The sequence below is a fragment of the Columba livia genome, chromosome 14 (genome assembly GCF_036013475.1).
Source record: "Columba livia isolate bColLiv1 breed racing homer chromosome 14, bColLiv1.pat.W.v2, whole genome shotgun sequence".
NCBI lineage: Eukaryota > Metazoa > Chordata > Aves > Columbiformes > Columbidae > Columba > Columba livia.
The window spans coordinates 1,028,254-1,048,460 of NC_088615.1; the positions used below are offsets into that span (position 1 = coordinate 1,028,254).

General features: G+C 50.4%; 1 protein-coding gene across 3 annotated transcripts in view; it reads left to right on the plus strand.

The window, feature by feature from the left end:
* NR3C1 (nuclear receptor subfamily 3 group C member 1) overlaps positions 1-20,207 on the plus strand; it is a 58,939-nt gene continuing 38,732 nt past the window's right edge. Inside the window, exons 1-2 of one of the 3 annotated variants that reach the window (XM_065029405.1) lie at positions 1-364; positions 2,482-3,670. In XM_065029405.1, the coding sequence (XP_064885477.1) occupies positions 2,496-3,670 (1,175 nt within the window). In that variant the 5' untranslated portion in view covers positions 1-364; positions 2,482-2,495. Of the gene's footprint in view, positions 365-453; positions 574-2,481; positions 3,671-20,207 lie in introns of those variants that run through there. The other 2 variants (XM_065029406.1, XM_065029407.1) reach the window with 2 other exon arrangements.

Consider the following 20,207-nt stretch of genomic DNA (forward strand, 5'->3'; position numbering starts at 1 on the left):
GCCGTCCTCCATTTTGTGGCGGGGGCAGAGCACCGCCGAACGCGGCGCTGCCCGGCGGAGCGACGGGGCGGGCGGCGCGGAGGGCACGAGGGGCAGGCGGGAGGGGGAGCGAAGCCCGCGGAGGCAATTAGCACTAATTAACGGAGGGGGCGCCGCGGCAGCGGCGGGCGGGGCGGAGCGGAGTCTCGGTCAGGTCGCGGAGGGCGGAGCGGCAGCAGGAGCGGTGCTGGCCGCCGCCGCGGCCCCCGGAGGGGCGGCTGTTGACTTCCTCCCGCCCGCGCCCCGCGCAGCCGCTGCCGCCCCCCGCCGCGGGCGCGATGGCAGTTGGCGGCTGAAGGAGCCCCAGCGCCCTCCCCTGGACGAGGTAAGGGCGGGCGGGGGTCCCGCGTGGGGCAGAGGCCGAGCGGCCGCCGCGGCTTCGTCCCGGGAAGTTCCCGGGAGGCGGGTGGGGGCGGCGGCGCCCCCGCAGGAATGCCCCGAGCGCGGGGGGGCGGCCGGGCCGCCCCCGGAAGGATCCCGCGGTGGGACGGGAGGGGTGCGCGGCGGAGCCCGGAGCTGTGCGGTGGCGCCGAGGTGGGTGCCCGGGGCCGCGGGGACCCCCCTGTGCCGCCCGGCCCGGGCTGGCCGGGGTGTGCGGCTGGTGCTGGGGAGGCGGCGCGGGAATTGCCGGCTCTGCGGGCCGGGAGCGGGGTGAGGAGCGCGGAGGGGGAGCTGAGCCCGGAGTGCAGCCTTGCGGCCATGGGCTGGTCTTATTTTGCAGAAGTGGGTGTGCCAGGGAGACAGCTCAACAGGTCTCGACACATTTCTCTGAAAACTAGACTTTGCAAAGGAGGATTTAGCGTAATCCGGTAGTTTTAAGGATTCGCAGCTTTTTTTTCTCCTTTGGACAGACTCTTGTATTTGATTTTTGACACGTTTCCTGCTCTGGATGGTTCGCTGGTTTTTGGGTTTTTTTTGACGATGGGGAAATTGTCAAATGGAATAACTGCGTTTTTTTCTCCCTTCATGTAAAAGAAAAAAAAAGGGGGAGGGGGGCGAAAAACTGGAGGTAGATAGATATAATTTTTCTTCCAGTCGCTGTTGCAGTGTCGACCCTTAAACGGCGCAGCAATACTTCTGTGCCATTTGCAGCCCGTGGGCTGCTGGGGCTGCCCCGTTCCCCGCGCGCCGTGGGCAGGGCCGGCAGGAGCGCGTCCCCCGGGACCCTGAGCCGGGGCGCGGGGCCGGGCTGTCGGGGCCGTGTCCCAGCGCCAGGACGGTTTTGTGCAGAGCTCTCCCTCTCCTTTCGCCCAGGCCAGAGCTCGCTGGGACCGCCTTCCAGTTTTACACGTGGGGACTTTTTGTTGATCGCAGCCTTAACTTTGGCACACAGAAGGCAGCGGTGTTTATCAGCAGGCTGGAGAACACGGGCAGCGGAGCCGGCGGGTTTGTCATGAAAACGGCCGTAAGCGTGAGCGCTCCCGGCTTTCTCTGTAAGGGGTAGTTCCGCGGCCGGGCTCTAACCGGGGCATCCCCGCTCTGCCGGGTTTGGAGCCCGCGGCTCTCGGCCGTTTGCTGTTAGCGTTAGGCCGTAGACAAACACTATCAAAAGTTTGCCCAAGAATTTACATTTCTCCAAATATTTATGCTTTGCGCTGAAAATAAATGTAGTAAATACAAACAGGTTAAACTTACTAGGTTTTTTTTCAGTGTTACATGTGTTTGGAGAATAGCTGTGAGCTGTTAGAGTGTTGCACGCTAATAAAAATTCTACTGTATTTTTAGATAGCTTTTGTTTATAATTTTGAGACTTATTTAAAGAATGGAGTGTATTTCAAGATCCAGGGGCTGTATTTTAAGCCGAACGCATGCAAAAATAGCAGACCTTGTGGTGGAGAGGCCGTGCAGCTCCCGGACAATAATAAACCACTTAGATTTGGTCTGGCTGGTGGTGCCGCACGCGAGCGCGTCGGTGTCTGCGTGGGGACGGGGGCTGAACGTCCTTCTCCCCTGCCCAAGATGGAACTAATACCAAGGAAAGCTACCTTCCAAAATTTGTAAATTGGGTACTTTTAAACAATTCTCGTGCTTCCCTCCTTGCTCGGGTGGGCGGTAGAGCTGGAGAGTGTGTTCAGGAAGGCGTCTTGTGCTGTCGGCTGATTTGGAGTTGCATGCACACAGACTTACCGCGTCGTCCACATTTAGCAAAGCGTTAAAAATATTCTTCCTTGTTACCAATCAAAAAAAAAAAAAAAAAAGACAACAAAACCCCACATATACAAAACCAACAACCAACCCCCCCGGCAGACCAACAAACCAACCCCCAAACCAGCGGGTTTGAGAAAGACGTGGCACATGTCAGTGCGCAGCTTGGTGTGCTGTGCTTTCGGTCGCAAAGCAGCTAGACTGGATTTGCCAGGCTAATGATTTAGACTTTTTTTTTAAGCTGTTATTAAAATATCCTTGCTGTGCTAACTCTGAATCCTTCTGATCTTTTCACAGCTAATGGTAAAGTAATGGATTCCAAAGAATTGCTTAACTCGTCGGATCAAGACGAAACAAGGAAAAATGCGCTCGTCAGTACCAAAGGAGGGATCGTGATGGACTTTCGTCCACCCTTCAGGGGTGGAGCTACTGTACAAGCCCCCGTGTCTGCATCGCCTCTCCCCGCCGCTTCGCAGTCGGATTCCAATCAGCAACCTGCTTTGGCTGACTTTTCTAAAGGATTAGTAAACAATGTGCCTCCGCCAGACCTTTCCAAGGCAGTGTCACTCTCGATGGGACTCTACATGGGTGAAACGGATGCAAAAGTGATGGGAAACGACCTCGGATTTTCGCAGCAGGGCCAAATCGGCATCTCTTCTGGAGAAACGGACTTCAGGCTCCTGGAAGAAAGTATTGCGAGCTTGAACAAGTCCTCGAGCCTGGCCGAGGACGCCAAGGGAGCAATATCCTCAGAGGTGCCGCTCGAGCCGGATTTCGCAGGCATGGCCGGTCGCAACGTCCCCTTGGAGTCAGGAACTGCCGTCCAGAGCCAGGTCGGCTCTAATGGTGGCAACTTGAAATTATTCTCTGAAGACCAAAGCACCCTGGATATTCTCCAGGACTTGGAATTGCCGCCGGTATCGCCTGGCAAAGAGCCCAATGGGAGCCCGTGGAGGCTTGACCCCTTGCTGGATGACGGTGGCTTGCTGTCCCCCATCTCTGCAGACGATGCATTTCTCCTGGAAGGAAACCTCGGTGAAGACTGCAAGCCTCCTATTTTATCTGACACTAAACCTAAAATTAATGACCGTGGTGACCTTTTACCCAGTTCCAAAATGCCAATGCCTCAAGTGAAAACAGAAAAGGAAGACTTCATTGAACTCTGTACTCCTGGCATAAAGCAAGAAAACATGGGCCCAGTTTATTGTCAGGCAAACTTCTCCGGGTCGAACCTGCTGGGTACTAAAGTCTCTGCCATATCTATCCATGGCGTCAGTACCTCTGGGGGACAGATGTATCACTATGATTTAAATACTCCATCGCTCTCTCAGCAGCAGGATCAGAAACCAATTTTTAATATCATTCCGTCTCTTCCTGCTGGATCAGACAATTGGAATAGATGCCAGGGATCGGGGGACGAGACGCTGGCTCCTTTGGTGTCGCTCAACCTTTCTGGCAGACCTGCTTTCTCTAATGGCTATTCAAGGTAATTAGTTTTTGTTGCTCTTTATTCAAATGCTCAGAGTATGTTTAGCACAACTGCATGTGTGTGTGTTTGGTTTGGTTTTTCTTTCAAAGTCGGCCATCCCCTTGTCGTTTGTACGTGTGCAGTGCCATCAGGCATCCCTGCCGTGTATTTATTCCATAGCAGCTTTAGCCGAGTGTTCAGCTATTGGTATTAAAGGGAAGAAAAGAGGAGAGGAGCTGCCGTGCTTTAAGAAAGAAATCAATAACTAAAGATACAAATTCTAAGATCCAAGCTAGAGGGAGAATTGACTATGTGGTGGAAGGGTCCGTGTGCAAGGCGTGAGGAAGGAGGCCGTATGGGAGGAGGTATTTCAGTGTTGCTTCATTGTCAAGAGTTAGAGGGTCAATCACTGTGGTTGTTTGGTTGGGTTTTTTTCTAGTGTTACTTAAATGTTACGCACGAAAATAACTCGGTTGCTGGGTAAATTTCTAGAATTACATTTAAGCTGAACTAGAGTTTTAGCTTTGCTCAGTATTGCATTTACCTTACATGGACAAGAAGATTCCAAGTAGAAAATCCTCAGCAGTTTGTTTAATAGCTGCATTGAAAGAGATAAGAATATTTGCAGTGAGATTTAAACCTACATGGAATTTAACTCTTCAGCAGAACTGCAGGAGGCCTGGCTGGGGGGCTTTGGAGAGCAGGGTGTTCTAGGGGACGTGCTTCGTTTGTTTATGAAGCGACTTTGCGGTGGTGTTTTCTACCGTAACTCAGCAGTGCGGATGTTCAGGGGAAGAACCTTTCCTGTGCCCCCGGCTCAGCGCGGTGGTGGCAGCGCTGGGGGTCCCCGTGTCCCCGGGCTGTTCTCCCGTAATGTGCGCTCGCCGTGTTTGCTCTCGGTGGAGAAGGAGCCTGTCGCTGGCTTGCCGTGGCGTCTTAGAAAATGGCTCTTCCAGTCTACATATGTAAAACCAGTCACCGTAGGCTTGTAATGGAGTGTCTGTTTTAGCTTTATGTTTTATTGCCCCCCTGACAATTGGTCCCCGAGCGTTTGCCGCCAGCCCCGGCCCTCCCTGCACGTTTGCTCCGCTTTCCCACGGCCGCAGTGAGGTGGGTGAGGGTTTCTCCTTTGTTTCAGGGATACAACTTTAACTTGTTTTCAGTCTGGATTTCTTTTGTAGTTTTTCATTTTTTTGTAATGGAGATGTGGGGTTTTTTTCTCTCAAAGTCTTTAAAACAATTTGTGATGTAAGGGATCCAGAAAGGAAAATCAGAATTTGTGGATAAATTCCACTTTGATATATGACTATTGAATGTGCCTTATCATTTATTTTGACAGTAGAAATCCTTTGTATTAACTTTTTCAATAATCAGTCCGACTTCCATCTTGGTTTTAGTTTGTTTCCTGGGTTTATTTTGCTCTCACTATATATTTAATGGCAGTCATTGTAGAATCTGTATCAAAGCGAGAACTATTGCTGGGTTCAGGGGGTGAATTTCAGTGGCTGTTCAAGTATGCAGGTTCCTCCTAGGAAATGGAGACATCGCTGTTGAGAACAGTTGTGTGAAGTTCACGCACTGTTTTTATTTCACAGAATTATCTAGGCAGACCCGAGCGCGTTCGGAGGTGTGTGGTTTACACGCTGATGTTTGTCTGGCTTCAGGGGAGTTTCGTGAACACCGATTTTCTATACTGTGTTTCTGAGAACGTTGTGATAACGACTCACTCGCGCTGTTAATGTGCTGGATGTGTCTGATCCCAGGGGAGGTGGACAGGGATGCCAGACGTGGCCGTGGCTCGTGTGGAGGGTGCTGGGAGCGCCGTGTGCTGTGTCGGGGCGGTGCAGGCAGTGCGGGCACTGCAGGCAGCACAGGCAGCCCGGTGCAGGCAGTGCGGGCACTGCAGGCAGCGCAGGCAGCGTGGTGCAGGCAGCACAGGCGATGCAGGCAGCATGGTGCAGGCAGTGAGGGCACTGCAGGCAGCACAGGCAGCCCGGGCGGTGCAGGCAGCATGGTGCAGGCAGCGCAGGCGGTGCAGGCAGCGCGATACAGACAGCATGGGCAGCGCAGGCAGCACGGTGCAGGCAGTGTGGGCAATGTGGACAGCACGGCTCCGTGCTCAACGGGCGCATCTCATGTCCGCATCCTCGTGCTGCTGCTCTGCCCGCATTCACGCCCTTGCTCCATGCAGGCTTCTCTTAGATTTTATTGCTTTCTTTATTCCGCACACCCCACCCCCCACTTTATTTTTTCTCGATTTGAGGAATGTGTAAAAGAATTTTGCGGTGGCTCCTAGTTGGGTTTTGCATAAAAAATTCATTATTTCTAGTTTTCATGGAAGCTGTTTCTCCTTCCCAAGGATTTTTATGCGCTAAAACTACCAAGTCCAATTCTAAAACCAACATGGTTATGGTCGGCCTTTTATTTTTTTCCCTATAAAGGCGACTTCACCTTCTTCAAATGTTCAGGATGCCTTGAGCCCTGTGTTTGAAGCAGGAATTCAATTTCTTCCTGAACCTTATCAGAAATATCTGCTCTACACTGGGCTAATTTAAGGTGCTGTATTGTGGATTAGTTTATCTTATGGAAGACAACAGAACGGACATTTGTTTCAGGAGCAAAGGAAGGGCTCTCAACAGGTCCCTGTGTGGTGTTTTTCTTTCAGGTGCTGATGATGTGGGGTGAGGGCTGGGGTTTGGGGGTTTTAACATTTCACAATTGCTAAACTTCCCCTAGGAAATATTTCTTGGTGTTGGTAGGATTGTTTGACTATTTATAACATATTAATTATATGCTAGACATATGGGAAGGAAAGCTGCAGTTCTGCCTGGGTGCTAAGGTAGTATTTAATCTGTTTTAATGGAAGGCATGTCATGTTTCCAGGCATGCCGTCTTGAACCGATGAAACGTATTTTTTGAGTGATTTTGCTTCTAAGGGCAGCCCAGCGTGTTGTCTTCAATGAGACAAGTGATAATCGGGACTGAGAACACTAATGCGCTTCCCGATGGACGGCAGGAGATGCTCTGAAGTTAACCGGCGGAATACGAACTGTGGAAATGCCTTTCGTGTGAATGAATCGGCCGTAGTTGATAAATCGCTCGGGGCTGTGGAGGAGGCTGCCGGGGCTTGTGCTGGTGTGCAGAACTTGGCGCTGCCGCTCCGGGTTTCAGCCGTTGGTCCTGGGAATCCCGAGCAGCAGCGACAGCTTCGTCCTGGGGCCACACCGGCCAGGTGTCCCCAGAGCCCACTGGTGTCCGGGTGTCCCGAGTGCCCACTGATGGCCAGGTGTCCCGAGTGCCCATTGATGGCCAGGTGTCCCCAGAGCCCGAGCCCATTGATGGCCGGGTGTCCCCAGAGCCCATTGATGGCCAGGTGTCCCGAGTGCCCATTGATGGCCAGGTGTCCCCAGAGCCCGAGCCCATTGATGGCCGGGTGTCCCCAGAGCCCATTGATGGCCAGGTGTCCCCAGAGCCCATTGATGGCCAGGTGTCCCCAGAGCCCATTGATGGCCGGGTGTCCCGAGTGCCCATTGATGGCCAGGTGTCCCCAGAGCCCATTGATGGCCAGGTGTCCCCAGAGCCCATTGATGGCCAGGTGTCCCGAGTGCCCATTGATGGCCAGGTGTCCCCAGAGCCCGAGCCCATTGATGGCCGGGTGTCCCCAGAGCCCATTGATGGCCAGGTGGTCCCAGAGCCCCATTGATGGCCGGGTGTCCCTGGAGCCAACACCCAGCAATCGCAGTGGGGCAAGCGTGGGATAAGGTGGGTGGGATGAGAAGAAGAAAAAAAGTAGGTTAACAGAACATGTGCCTCAGATTTTCTGTAACAGAAGAAATGGGACAGTATCTGGAAGAGGAATAGAACAGGCTGAAAACATTTGGTAAATGCTTCACTGAAGAAGAAGGATGGGGTTGATGGCGTCTCTCTCTGCTGGGATATTATTTGTGATTTATTACACAAATGCCAGTGAAAACTTAAATTTCAAGGAAATTATTTTAGCAACACAGAGCTGTAGGGCTGTTGCCTGGTAGATACATTAAATCCACGGCTGGGCGTTGCTGTCCCTCTGGCGTCCTGGAGCCGTGGTGAGCGGGGCAGCGAGTCGGGTCCGTGTGCTCCGGCGCGTCCGCAGCCCCCGCTGCAGCAACGGGCCCCGGCAGCGCTGCGGCCGCTCCCGTTACAGCCGAAATCACTCCTGCTGCTGCAGCTTCTGAGGGATAAGGGTCGTTTAGGAAGTTTCAGAAGGGGCAACGCTGGGAGAAGTGTGGCCGAGGAGCAGAGTCTGCAACGGGAAGTTCTGCAGGTTGGTCTCAGCCCAAAGCTTTGCTTCCAGAACGTACATTTCTGCTCCCGCTCTCGAACTGGGATTCTCCTTGGACTCGGCTCTTTTACTAGAAGGAAGAGGGGAAGTGGTCTCTTGCTGGAAATGGTAAAGGTCAGGTGTCCGTTTCTCTTGCTGCATTGTTTCAGCTTGGCCTTTGGCCAAGGCCTTTGGCTTGGTGCGGCTGAATGTAGGTCTTTAAGTGTTGTCTGACTCAGCAGGATGTAATGTATGGTACATATGGAAATGTGTCACTTCTAATAATTTTCATGCAAAACCAGGATTGTTACTTGGAGGGAGCGCTCAGGGTTTCAATAGTCCATGTTGTGATTCGTCAGCTTGATGTAACACTGTACTTGGGTTTTGAGTGTTGGAAATAGATGACAAAAATGTAATAGTTTTGGCAGAAAGGTAGGAGTCAGGAATGTCCTGCAGAATGTGCTGCAAGGCACCGTCTAAGGCAGCCAGGTAGATTGTAGTAGAATTGGTTTGGTTGGAAAAGACCTTTAAGGTCATCGAGTCCATCTGTAATGAAATGTGGTGTAAGGTGTAATCCACAACATCACCAGTTGTAGTTGGTGTATTCAGCTGGCTGATAGCTGAATAGGTTGTTTTAAGTCCAGCCCAAATGGTTAATTTCTGCTCATTTGTTTCCCCCTACAGTGATCTCTAGTTTAGACCTAGTTCTATCTCATAAAGCACAAGTCCATTGTTGTTCCCCATTGTGGTTGTTTTTTTTCAATCCATTTTGAATAATGGTTGAATCCCATCGTACTCTTCCACTGGCAGTGAAAGCAAAAATACAGTTGAACGAGCTCTACTCACAAATCTTCTCGTAAATGTGAAGTATATGTGTTACACAACTCCTACATCATACGTTTACTGTGTTAAAGATGACTTTCGCACCGTGAGAGCAAATCGTTTTGGAGATGCAAATGTCCCTTCTTTGCCTGTTACTGCCCATGCTGGAAATGAACAAGTGGCAACTAGTCTGTGTGTGTATGGAACTGCAAACTGGGGTGATTTCTATGCTGTAAAAGGCTTCCAAGCCCTTCTTTCTTCCCAGGTCCCGTTTTACAGCCACCACTTGGCAGCTGGGCCTTTGGGGGCTTCCTCTTTCCCCCTCCGCCCATGTTATCCAAATAGTGACAGTTATAGGGAAGAACGTGGCACTGTTGCCTTGGATGTAACACCTGTATCAAAGTTCGACTGTTTTTTTGTTACACTGTGCACAATTAGATACGTTGTTTCTCTTATTTCCACCCTCCATGGGGTGTCTGTCCGTGGATACTGTTCACCAGGGCAGGAGCTTAATTACCGCGTTGAGTTTCCAAGGCAGATGCTGTGGCTGTAGCGACCCAAACTCTGCAGGTTGGGGTGGGATGGGTGGATTGGAGCCCTTTCCTTAGGAGGTTTTGTTGGATGTCTTTCCAGCCGCTCCCGCAGCGCTGGGTGTTGCGCTCGGTGTCATCTGCACGGGCTGTGCAAGAGCGGGGCGACTGCTCAGCACTCAGAAATTTGCCCTGGAGAAAACGAACATCTGTTTCTTGGCAGTGACTTTTCTCCTCGCAAAGCCCTTGCTTGTGGAATACGGCAAGGCACCGCTGGATCTACATGGGTTTTCTGCGGTGATGAGCACTGCCCAAGCCAGTGTCCTACCACCCATGTGCTGGTATAGGTGCTGTGGCATAGCGTTCTGCAGACGGTCCCGGTGTCATTATTCTTGAGATAAATAACATGCCAATAAAGTCCTGTTTTCAATCCAAGCAATGGGAAAAGCTTTGTAGAGCTTCAGTTACAATTATCTTGGTCTCATGTTACTGAAATAACTGGAAGTGTGTCACCTCTGGCGTACAGAAATGAACTTTAAAATGCATTCATAAAACGATCAACTTGTGAGTGTTCTTAGAAACGCAGAAACAACAAGGTGGTTTCTGGGAAGAGCTCTGGAGTGTGAGGACACCGCGCACAGACCCGGGAGCTGGTTGTGTTCAGCTCTCTTTGGTTTTGGAGTCTTTGTCTCCCAGGCTCTGGCAGTGCGCACACATCTTCATCTCATTTACTGAACTATTAGAGTATTGCATTGTTGCGTGTACAGATTATTTGTTATTCTCATGCCAGCCGTTTTCTGACCGATTCACTGCGGTATGATGTACGTTTATAATACAGCCTTTGCTTGAACAACCGAGACACTCGTGGATCAGGAGTTGGTCATGCTCTCAGTGCTGGGTTGTGGCTGTCCTGGGCACATACTGTTGGTGGATCTCCTCATCCCCGGGGACACCAGTGAACCGGTGCAGCTGGAACGGGTGACACTCAGTTCAGAGTCCTGGCACTGATTTCATGTCAAATGGTTTCAGGCATCTGGAGGAAAAATATTAGATGCAGAAATGACAGTTACTTTGTCCCTGTGTGAGGTGAGAGAAAGGGTGACTGGGATCGCTGGTCACCTGCAGAGGAGTCGGAGCAGTGCCTGCGCGGAGCGTGTTCCGTCCGTGCGCTGGAGCGCTTAAGTGTCTCAGACTTAATTAAAAGGAAACCAAAAGCCGATGGCCGCGCAGCCTGGGCTGGAGCTGCGGGCTGTCCCCAGGCACGGAGTCCAGCAGCTCCGGTTACGGTGGTTACTGGTTGGTGAGTAATGGTGCCGCCAGAACTGGTGTGGTGGGTTGGGAAAACACTTCAGTGCCATTACCATGTCTCTCCCGGAGGCTTTTCTTGTTACCTCATCTTCACTACAAAGAAGGTGTAATGTTGTGCACATGCCTCCTCTGTCCTCACCGACAACCTCCACCATCACGTTTGCTGCTGGAATTGTTTTCCTGGCTGAAATGATGGGCTGTGCGCTGCACGGCTTGAAATACGAGTGTGCGCACATCCCTGCTGCTCCTGCAGCTGCACCTCTGGATCTGTCACTGCCTGTCCCCATGTCCCACGTGTGCGCTGGGCAGCAGCGCTCGGTGTCACCGCCGCATCATCAGTCCCGAGATGGGGACAGGGACGGGGACGGGGTGCTGGCAGCACCGGCAGTTCGGGTTTGGGACGTGGGTGATGTCAGTTTTTATGCTTTTACGTGAGACTGAAGTTGAGGTTCCAGGACACGGTGTTACTTACCCAGGATGTCATGTAGAGCTTTATAATAATAGCTCCTTAAATCAATAATCACTACAATTGTGTGGATTTCTGGAGGAAATGGTGCTCTTCAGAAGTCATCTTGACATCTTCTGTAGGGTATGTTTGCGTAGCAGCCAACCGCATTCTTAATATAGTCTGTATCAATTGGTTATCATTAAAACCCCATATTCCACCTGCACCTGTAGACCTCGCAGTCTATGTTAAGTCTTCCTAGAAGATTATACCAACGATGCAATTTGAAAATTAATATCCAACAAGCTGCTAGTATTTTGATGTGAGATGCAGTATTACATGCAGCTTCCAGTGTTTGGTCGAAGAACTCAACCATCCTGAGACCAGAAAGAAAAAACTGCTGTTGGGGAGGATTTCTAAAATAATAATAACGCTTTTCTTGAATTCAGTTAACTGATACTGCAGCTTCGTTAAGAAACCGAGTTCCATGCTAGGTTTTACAGTAATACATTCTTCATACTACTCGTAATATGTTTATACAGTTACAGTATGTCAGAAAACAGCTGGAGATCATGATCTTATTTATGCATCACGGTCACACAAGATTTAATATGAAACTTCTGAGCAGCAGGGCACAATTTACTCTTCTGTTGCTTTATTCCATATTTCTGGTCGCTTTTATTTGTGTAACAATGAGTTTTAAGTAAGTAAATACTGCTCAGGATGCTGGTTTTCTTTCAGAAAAGAGAGCAGGTCACAAATAAGTAGTTTGCCTCAAAATACTATGTGGGAAACTGGGGGAACTTGCTGTACTGTCAGGTAAGAGCGAATAATTGAGTGTCAATGCAGTATGTAGTTTATTCAAATAAGCAAATAATGGAAGTGATTTTATAGCTTGGTGGCTTGCGTTTGTTTTGGTTTTGTTTTGGAGGATCTGAGATCCGATGCTGTGATATTCAGCCTCTCAAGGCAGCTGGAAGAAGTCCTGTCCTTGTCCTTATCCCGCAGATCTGCTGTGGTGGCCTTTGGGCCGGTCTCCTGTTAGAACCTTGGAGCCTGGGGTGTGGTGTTTGGGGTTTTCCATGGGTGTGTTCCTGCTGAATATTCGAATACCTGGTTCTCCTGGAAGTTCTCGTTGGGAGGGGTCTGAGGGAGGATCACTCTGTGCACAGGTAGGAGGTACCTCGGCTGCTTCCCTCTGGCGGGGTGAGGAGGGTGTGGAAACGGGGAATCTGCGGCTGGAAATTCTGTGAAATGTTTAGAAAATGAGTTGTTGGGATGAGAATCCTCCAGTTGTTACACGTCTCCAACTGTGTGCATTGTGTATGGTGGGAAAGGCTTCGCTGGCTCGCTTCCTTCCCAGCTGGACCTTCAGAAGGTCGTTGCTGCTGGGGTGTGTGGGGTCTGGCCTCGCTTTTGCCTTCAGCACACCCAGCAGGTCCCTAAACCCCATGTGCCGTGTCCCTAAACCACACACCCTGTGTCCATAAATGACGCGTGTTGTGTCCCTAAATGATGCTCTCGCATGCCATCACAGCCTGCTTTGAGAGCTCGAGTGTGAAGTTCACAGCATCACAGCATCCCAGGGTGGTTGTGCTGCAGGAGCTCTGTAGATCCCCAGCCCCACCTGCTCACGCAGGGTCACAGAGCAGATCACACGGGGTCACAGAGCAGATCACGCAGGGTCACAGAGCAGATCACACAGGTGGGTCCAGGGGGTTTGAATGTCTCAGAGCAGGAGACTCCACACCCGCTCTGGGCAGCCTGGGCCAGGCTCTGGCACCTCCCAGCAAACAAGTTTCTGCTCATGTTCAGATGGAGCCTCCTGTGTTTCAGTCTGTGCCCGTTGCCCCTCACCCTGGTGTTGGCACCACTGAACAGAGTCTGGTCCGTCCTCTGACACCCACCCTGAGATACTGATCCATTGATCAGATCCCTCTCAGCTTCTCTTCTCCAGCTCCACAGCCCCAGCTCTCTCAGTCTCCTCAGCACAAAGATGCTCCAGACCCCTCAGCAGACTCTCTCCAGTAATTCTTGTCCTGCTTGAACTGGGGAGCCCAGAGCTGGACACCGAACTCCGGATGTGGCCTCCCCAGGGCAGAGCAGAGGGGAGGAACAACCTCCCTGACCTGCTGGTCACGCTGTTCCTGATGCACCCCAGGTACCGTTGGCCTCTTGGCCACAAGGACACATTGTTGGCTCGTGGTCACCCTGGTGTCAGCCAGAACTCCCAGGTCCTTCTCTGCAGAGCTGCTTCCCGGCAGGTCCAGCCTGGGCTGTAGGAGCCCTGTTCTGGGCTGTAGGAGCCCTGTTCTGGGCTGTAGGAGCCCTGCTCTGTGTTCTTCGTGGTTCTCTTGCCGGGGTCCGGAGGAGCTGCGGCTCTGCCGGGTGCCGGGCTCTCCGGGGCGGGCAGGTTGGTGTCTGACAGAGCACAGCAGCTGATGCGGTTGATATTTGTTGTCATCGCGTGGAGAACCTGCTCTCCTGGTCTGATAGTACATAATAATGTAGTAACGAGGTCTGGTACCGCTTGGGTACAGCGTGCTGTGGAAGGGGCATGTTCCGTATCGCTGGGTACCCATGTGTATTTGTTTCCTCTCGTTTGTTTTTTGTGTTCTCTGTTTTGTTTGTTTATACATATATTTATATCTATGAAGCGCCTATCACCATATCAATAAACATCCTTTGGAAGCACTGTGGCGGCAGAGGTAAGTCTAAGTGTTTTCTGTTACCTCTCTGGAGCAATAACTTCCCAAGGACATCAGCTAAAGGGTTTTAACCAAGAAGTGCTGAAGATGTCCGTGCGCCACACGCATACACGTGTGGGCTTGTTATGCGAGAATGCGGTTCGTGATGTTAACGTAAAGAAAATACACACTTGCAGAGGTCACGGTTCCATGTCCTGATTCAGTCTGCGAGTTACCCAGCTCTTCTCTTCTCTCTCGTGATTTTTCTTGGGTTACTTTTGCCGCCAAGTCCTTTGATGGTTTGTTTTGCCTGTTGAGTCTCTGTTAATCTCATGTCGTGTGTGAGTTGCTCTGAAATTTGATGTGTTGTGCCCCTGTGAGGTTGATGCACTTGTGGATGTAACCTGACTTTGTTTTAAAGAACTCTGCATTTTGGTTCTCTTAAAACATGGATTCGATTAGAGTATGAGCTAATATAAAATATGTAAGGGAAGCAGTGCTATCTGAACGAGCATTTAAAAATGCATTCAAAATTGAAAATGGCTTAAAGAATTTAGCTTTTTTTACCATAAGAGCCATTAGAATCAGACTCACTTCTGTTGAACAGTTTTCTCATGAATGCAATAAACTGTTCTGCTATCAAATTTTAACTTTTAGAATGTTCTTAAATCTTGATAAGGAAGATGTAAAGGTATATCGGTGAATTATTTTTAGTCTGCTGGTTTAGTTTCTTTATCTCAGTGATCGTCTCTGGTGAATTCTGGAGGAGAAAAACTATTGTGGGGATGAAGGGTCGTACCACTTAATTCTTTAGTTTCAGTAGAAGAGATTGCTGTGTTTTCATTTAGCTCAGTGGGATTAGGTCTTAGGAACATGCTAAAGTATTGTATTGAAGAGGTACTTGCTTTGAAAAGTGGTTTAAAATGGACTAAAATACAAAGAAAAAGTTAAAGGTCATAAGTCATGTTTATTTGAAAATAAATGGAGCAAGCTTGTTCTCACTGCCTTCCTCGGGTTTCCAAACCAGCAGATTCAAATCGGATTGGTGAAGAATGATAGTATGTCCTTTTTGCTCATTATTTTTGTAAATGATGTAAGCCCTTTTTGGAGGCGAGGGAAGACTTGTCACGTCTTTTGTGTTGTTTGCTTTGGCCACATGACAAATGACACTTAAGGTTTAAAAGAAACGTGAACATTCGGTGGTGTGTTCTCTGTTATTTGAGGTGGCACAAGCTCTGAAGAGGCCGGTGTCACACACACAGTCTCCCTCGCTGTCTGCAGACAAAAGAGCTGCTATTTTAACACATAGTTCAGAAAGGCGTTTTCTCCAACCTGTTCTACTTTTTTCCAGCACAGGCCACGCTGCTCAAAGGTCACTTGGCCACAGGGATTTCAGTGGGAAATAATCTCAAATCTGAGTCCTGCTCTGCCATCAAGTCCCTTGGTTCCATTTTCATAGAGCTCGATGGATTTCTGCTCAGCCCCATATGGCTGCCGCTTTCCAGGCTGGCAAGGCTGCTATTCTCACACCTTCATTTCTAACAAAACCAAGCTAACGAGTTTTGTGCTGAATTAGCTTAGAGAAGACAAGTCTGTTCACACGAAGTGTCAGATTATTTGCAAGTTATGTGCATGATTTAATAAAAACGAAATCTAGTGCTGAAGTTCGTTGTATGAAATGTAAATGTTGTTAAAACCTGAATGCTCAGTGTTCTTTATTTGGAGTAGCAGAGCATTCTTTTTCAAGTGAGCAGTTAATGGTGGGATCCTGCGAGATGACATTGAGTCACCCTGGATGCTCGGCAGCTACTTTGCAACCAGAGCAGCTGGTTTGACAAATGCGCTGGGACCTATTTTATCACTTTCAAGATTCTTTGAACGCATTAAAGGTTGGAACATCTGATATTTTGTTGAATAACAGTCAGGAGGTTGGCATATTGCTAATAGTCCTCTCACTCTGGTGCCTGAGTTTGTTCCATCTGGCGGGTCACAACTGTTGTCCATGGGTCGGTTGCCCAACAGGCGCTGGGGAGGGAGGAAGGAACTGGCGTTTCTATTCCTGGCCTGTAAACCCAGGACGAGCTTTAAAGGAAACGCAGCTCTGAGCTCTGAGGGTCGTTCCAGGCGTTTGTAAGTGCTACCAGCTCCGTCTTCCTGTATGCGACGCTTTGAGATGTGGACACCTTAAAATCACCGTCCTGGTCTAAAAACGAAACAGAACACATGCCTGACAAGGGAAGCCCTGAAACTTCATGGAAATAGATGGCAAAACTGCAATTCCAAATATTACCTAATACATCAGAAAGGTCTCTGTTGTTGAAATAGGATGTTTATTTCCCAAGCTGTTACTGCTGGTGTCTGGAGGGGGTGCATGTTCTTTTGGTCTGTTCTTTGTTTAAGAAGAAGCTCAAGTTTCTTTTTCGGATCCAGGAGTCTCTTTCTAGGTTCTGTATCAAAAAAGGGAAATAAGTTGAGCAAAGTTTTTTCTTCTCCTGTGCTTTTCCTGCTGGAAGCTCTTTGCAGTGGTTCTGCTTTTGTGAAGATGGCATAACGCCTTGGCTGTGCCTTGGGGCTTCGATTCCGAGTGTTACAGAGCGCGTCCCCACTGCCGGAGCCCACTGGCACTGTTCTGTGGGGGGGGTAAGACACTCGGACCTGGTTTGGTTGTGTAACCAAAACATCTGTAGAGTTCTAAATAACCCCCAAAGGTGCAAAAGGTGGTTGGGTACCCCGTAAGACTCTTGGTGACACACCTAACTCACCAAATGATGCCTGATGGTTGGGTGCTAATCCTAAGGTGGGTTTTTCTAGACCGTGTTTAAAATCACAGAATCCCAGGATGTCGGGGGTTGAAGGGCCCTGGAAAGCTCATCCAGTGCAATCCCCCCATGGAGCAGGAACACCCAGATGAGGTTACACAGGAAGGTGTCCAGGCGGGTTGGAATGTCTGCACAGAAGGAGACTCCACAACCCCCCTGGGCAGCCTGGGCCAGGCTCTGCCACCCTCACCGGGAACAAGTTTCTTCTCAAATTGAAGTGGAACCTCCTGTGTTCCAGTTTGTACCCATTGCCCCTTGTCCTGTCACTGGTTGTCACCAGAAGAGCCTGGCTCCACCTTCCTGACACTGCCCCTTTCCATATTGATCCCCAGGAATGAGTCCCCCCTCAGTCTCCTCCTGTCCAGCTCCAGAGCCCCAGCTCCCTCAGCCTTTCCTCACACGGGAGATGCTCCACTCCCTCCAGCATCTTGGTGGCTGCGCTGGACTCTCTCCAGCAGTTCCCTGTCCTGCTGGAACTGAGGGGCCACAACTGGACACAAGATTCCAGGTGTGGTCTCCCCAGGGCAGAGCAGAGGGGCAGGAGAACCTCTCTGACCTACTGACCACCCCCTTCTAACCCACCCCAGGTACCATTGGCTTCCTGGCCACACAAGGGCCCAGTGCTGGCTCATGGTCACCCTGCTGTCCCCAAAACCCCCAGGTCCCTTTCCCCTACTTTGCTCTCCAACAGGTCATTCCCCAGCTGACACTGGAGAACTGGAAATCTCAGGGCTGGTTTAGCGCTGATGGTTCACAGTTGTATTGTCAGAAACTCCATAGGTAAACAACGTCAGGATGGTATTTACAGGGTTAGGAAGTTAGGGGGAGTCCCAAAGGACCTGCCCATCGCTGGTGATGGTGGTGATGGCTCCTCAGACAGACATGGCCATGCTGGGACTGCTGCCGTGTCACCATCCCGCTGTGTCCCCCCACACGGTGCCTGCGGGCCGGGAGGCCAGTGCTTGCCCTTGGCTTGGGCAGGCTGTGGAGCTGTAAGGTCCCTTGGGAAGGAGCGGTTCCTGCTCCTGGAGGGACAGCAGCACCTCGTCCCGCGCGTCTGTGCAGCCGTCAGTGAGCCTGAGGGCAGCGGACATACAGCTGACCGGAATATAGTGGAATCTTTTCTATCAGGTCTTTGTCTTGCTTCCTTGCCAGAGGCCATTTGAAAAGAAAGAAACCAACAAAAAGCCCAGGTTGTCCTGGAACTGGAAGGTGCTTCTTTGGTGGGCTTGAGAGCCGGCGGGAGCGTCAGCAGCGAGGGGCAGGATTTAGGGGCTGCGTTTCGGGATGAGCCGAGTGCCCGGCTCCCCTGGGCCGGCACAGGGACGGGGCCTTGGGAGCTGCCGGCCGGGCTGACAGCGGCTGTTTTGGGCAGTGGAGTGATGGGCCCAGAGCGCTGGGGAAGCCTGGTGAGCTCTGGGGAAGCCTGGTGAGCTCTGGGGAAGCCTGGTGAGCTCTGGGGAAGCCTGGTGAGCGCTGGGGATGCCTGGTGAGCTCTGGGGAAGCCTGGTGAGCTCTGGGGATGCCTGGTGAGCTCTGGGGATGCCTGGTGAGCTCTGGGGATGCCTGGTGAGCTCTGGGAAAGCCTGGTGAGCTCTGGGAAAGCCTGGCGAGCTCTGGGAAAGCCTGGCAAGCGCGTGGAGAAGCTGGCAGGGAAGGTCCGGCCGGCAAATGTCAGGTTGTGCATCGGGGAACTTCACCCGGGTGCTGCTTGTTCTGGGCTCGGGGTGGGCAGGACACGGTCCTGGGTTGTCACCGGGGCTGCCGTGGGGTCCCTGGCCGGGCAGCAGCCCCAGCAGAACAGCGGGTTTGGTACTGGGGATAAGGGGACTAAGGGGCTGTGCGGGCCCTGGGGTGCTGCGCTGCTCCTCCCGTCCGCCTGCGCTGCAGGAGGTTTTGATTTACCACCAGAACATTTTTATTGCTTGTGTTTGGGGACTATTTCTTAAGCATTGGAGACAAAAATCAACAACAGACAAAATGGAGGGGAAAAGTCTCAGCAAAGAGAATACAGTGTATGATAGTGAGATCTACAGTGTTTGTAATGATGTCTTCCTGCATGTGTTTTTTTTCCTCATTGTTAATATTGCCGGGCTCCTGGGCCGCAAAAGGCAAAACCCAAACCAGTTGGGCCCAGGTTTTGCAAAACCTGAAGTTCTGCTGAGATTGCTGCGTTCTCTGCAACTCAACTGCAATGCATTCACAGCAACAAGGTCTGTAAAAAAACAAACCACACTATTAATTCTGTTTGTATTTATTCTAAATGTAACATTTAGAAGTACAAACACAGCGTATATTGTCATTAAAGAAGAGTTAGAAATTGACAGTGTTTTAGCCATTCCAATAATCTAATTGTTTGGGTTTTGTTTGTTTTTTTTCTAATAGGGAAGGATAGAACTCAGTGCTCCTGTATTTGTAATCACTGTTTCCTGGGGAAGGCGATGGTCCGTTCCTTTGGTAGCAATGCTTTCTGGTGCTTCTCGGCTCCTGGTTCTGCAGATGCATCAGACGGGGGTCGCTCACGGCACCGTCCTCCCTGCCGTACCCTCGCTTCAGTGCGTTGCTGTGCTCTCTTGCCCTTGTTTCCGGAGCTCAGACAAGTTGTATTTTCAGTGAACTTGAAAAGAAATAGATTTTGCTGTTTTGCTGAAGCTCGTGTCCGAGCAGCCGTGTCCCCGCAGTCCCGGTGCGCTCCCAGGCGCGGGTCGGAGCCGTCCCGCTCCGCGCCTCTGGTGTCTGCTCCTCCTGCGGCAGCAGCTGCTCCTGTTAGCTTCTCTCCGTTATTTTCCATTTAGGTTGCTGGGGGACATAAACTGGAGAATGTTATTGCTTTCTCTTTGTGCAGGTGTCTGTGTTGTCATCTGCTTTTATTAATATTTATGTAGCACCACGCTTTCAAAAACTTGTCTCACGAAGCTGTTGATGGTTGAGGTTGCTATAGTTATTAACATCCTGCGTCTCAAAAATCCGAGTCAAATGTTCGATTATCATTTCGTAGTGCTCATTACCATCGACACGATCGCCTTTTATTTTGGATCTCCGAGTTAGTCAAGTCTCTACTTCCTTTTTCTATTATTGGCAGCACAATGATGACAAGATCACTCTCTCTACATGTACATTTGCAGACGGGGGACACTTGAGTCCTTTTTGATGCTTCTGGGAGCTGTCGGCTTAAAAGTAGTTTATAGGAATAAAAAGTGCAGGAAAATGTAAAAACTTGTACGTAGACGTGCAAAAGGGATATTGCAGTTCCTTACAGACGGTGGTGTCTTAGACCTCCCTGCTATTGATGAGTTCAGTTGCATTTAAAAGCCAACTGAAGTTTTGTGTTTTTCATCCTCATGGTACTGCTGAGAAAGACAAATGGAAATTGAGATGAATTGTGTTTCCTCCTATATGCTCATGAAAACTAGATTAAAACGTTTGTAATAAATCCTCCGTTGCACTCACCTTCAGCAGGTCTTTGGAACCTGAGCAGTGCGTGTTTGGTTCGGGGCATTCGTGTTCCTTAATCTGAATCTGCCTGTTGGTAGAAGCACAGACAATGGGGGGAAAAGCATTGTTAGGAGGTACGAGCCAGGTGCGCATCAGCCAGTATTTTAAATCAGGACAAAATAGAATGGTTTGGAGGAGGAGAGTGGAAA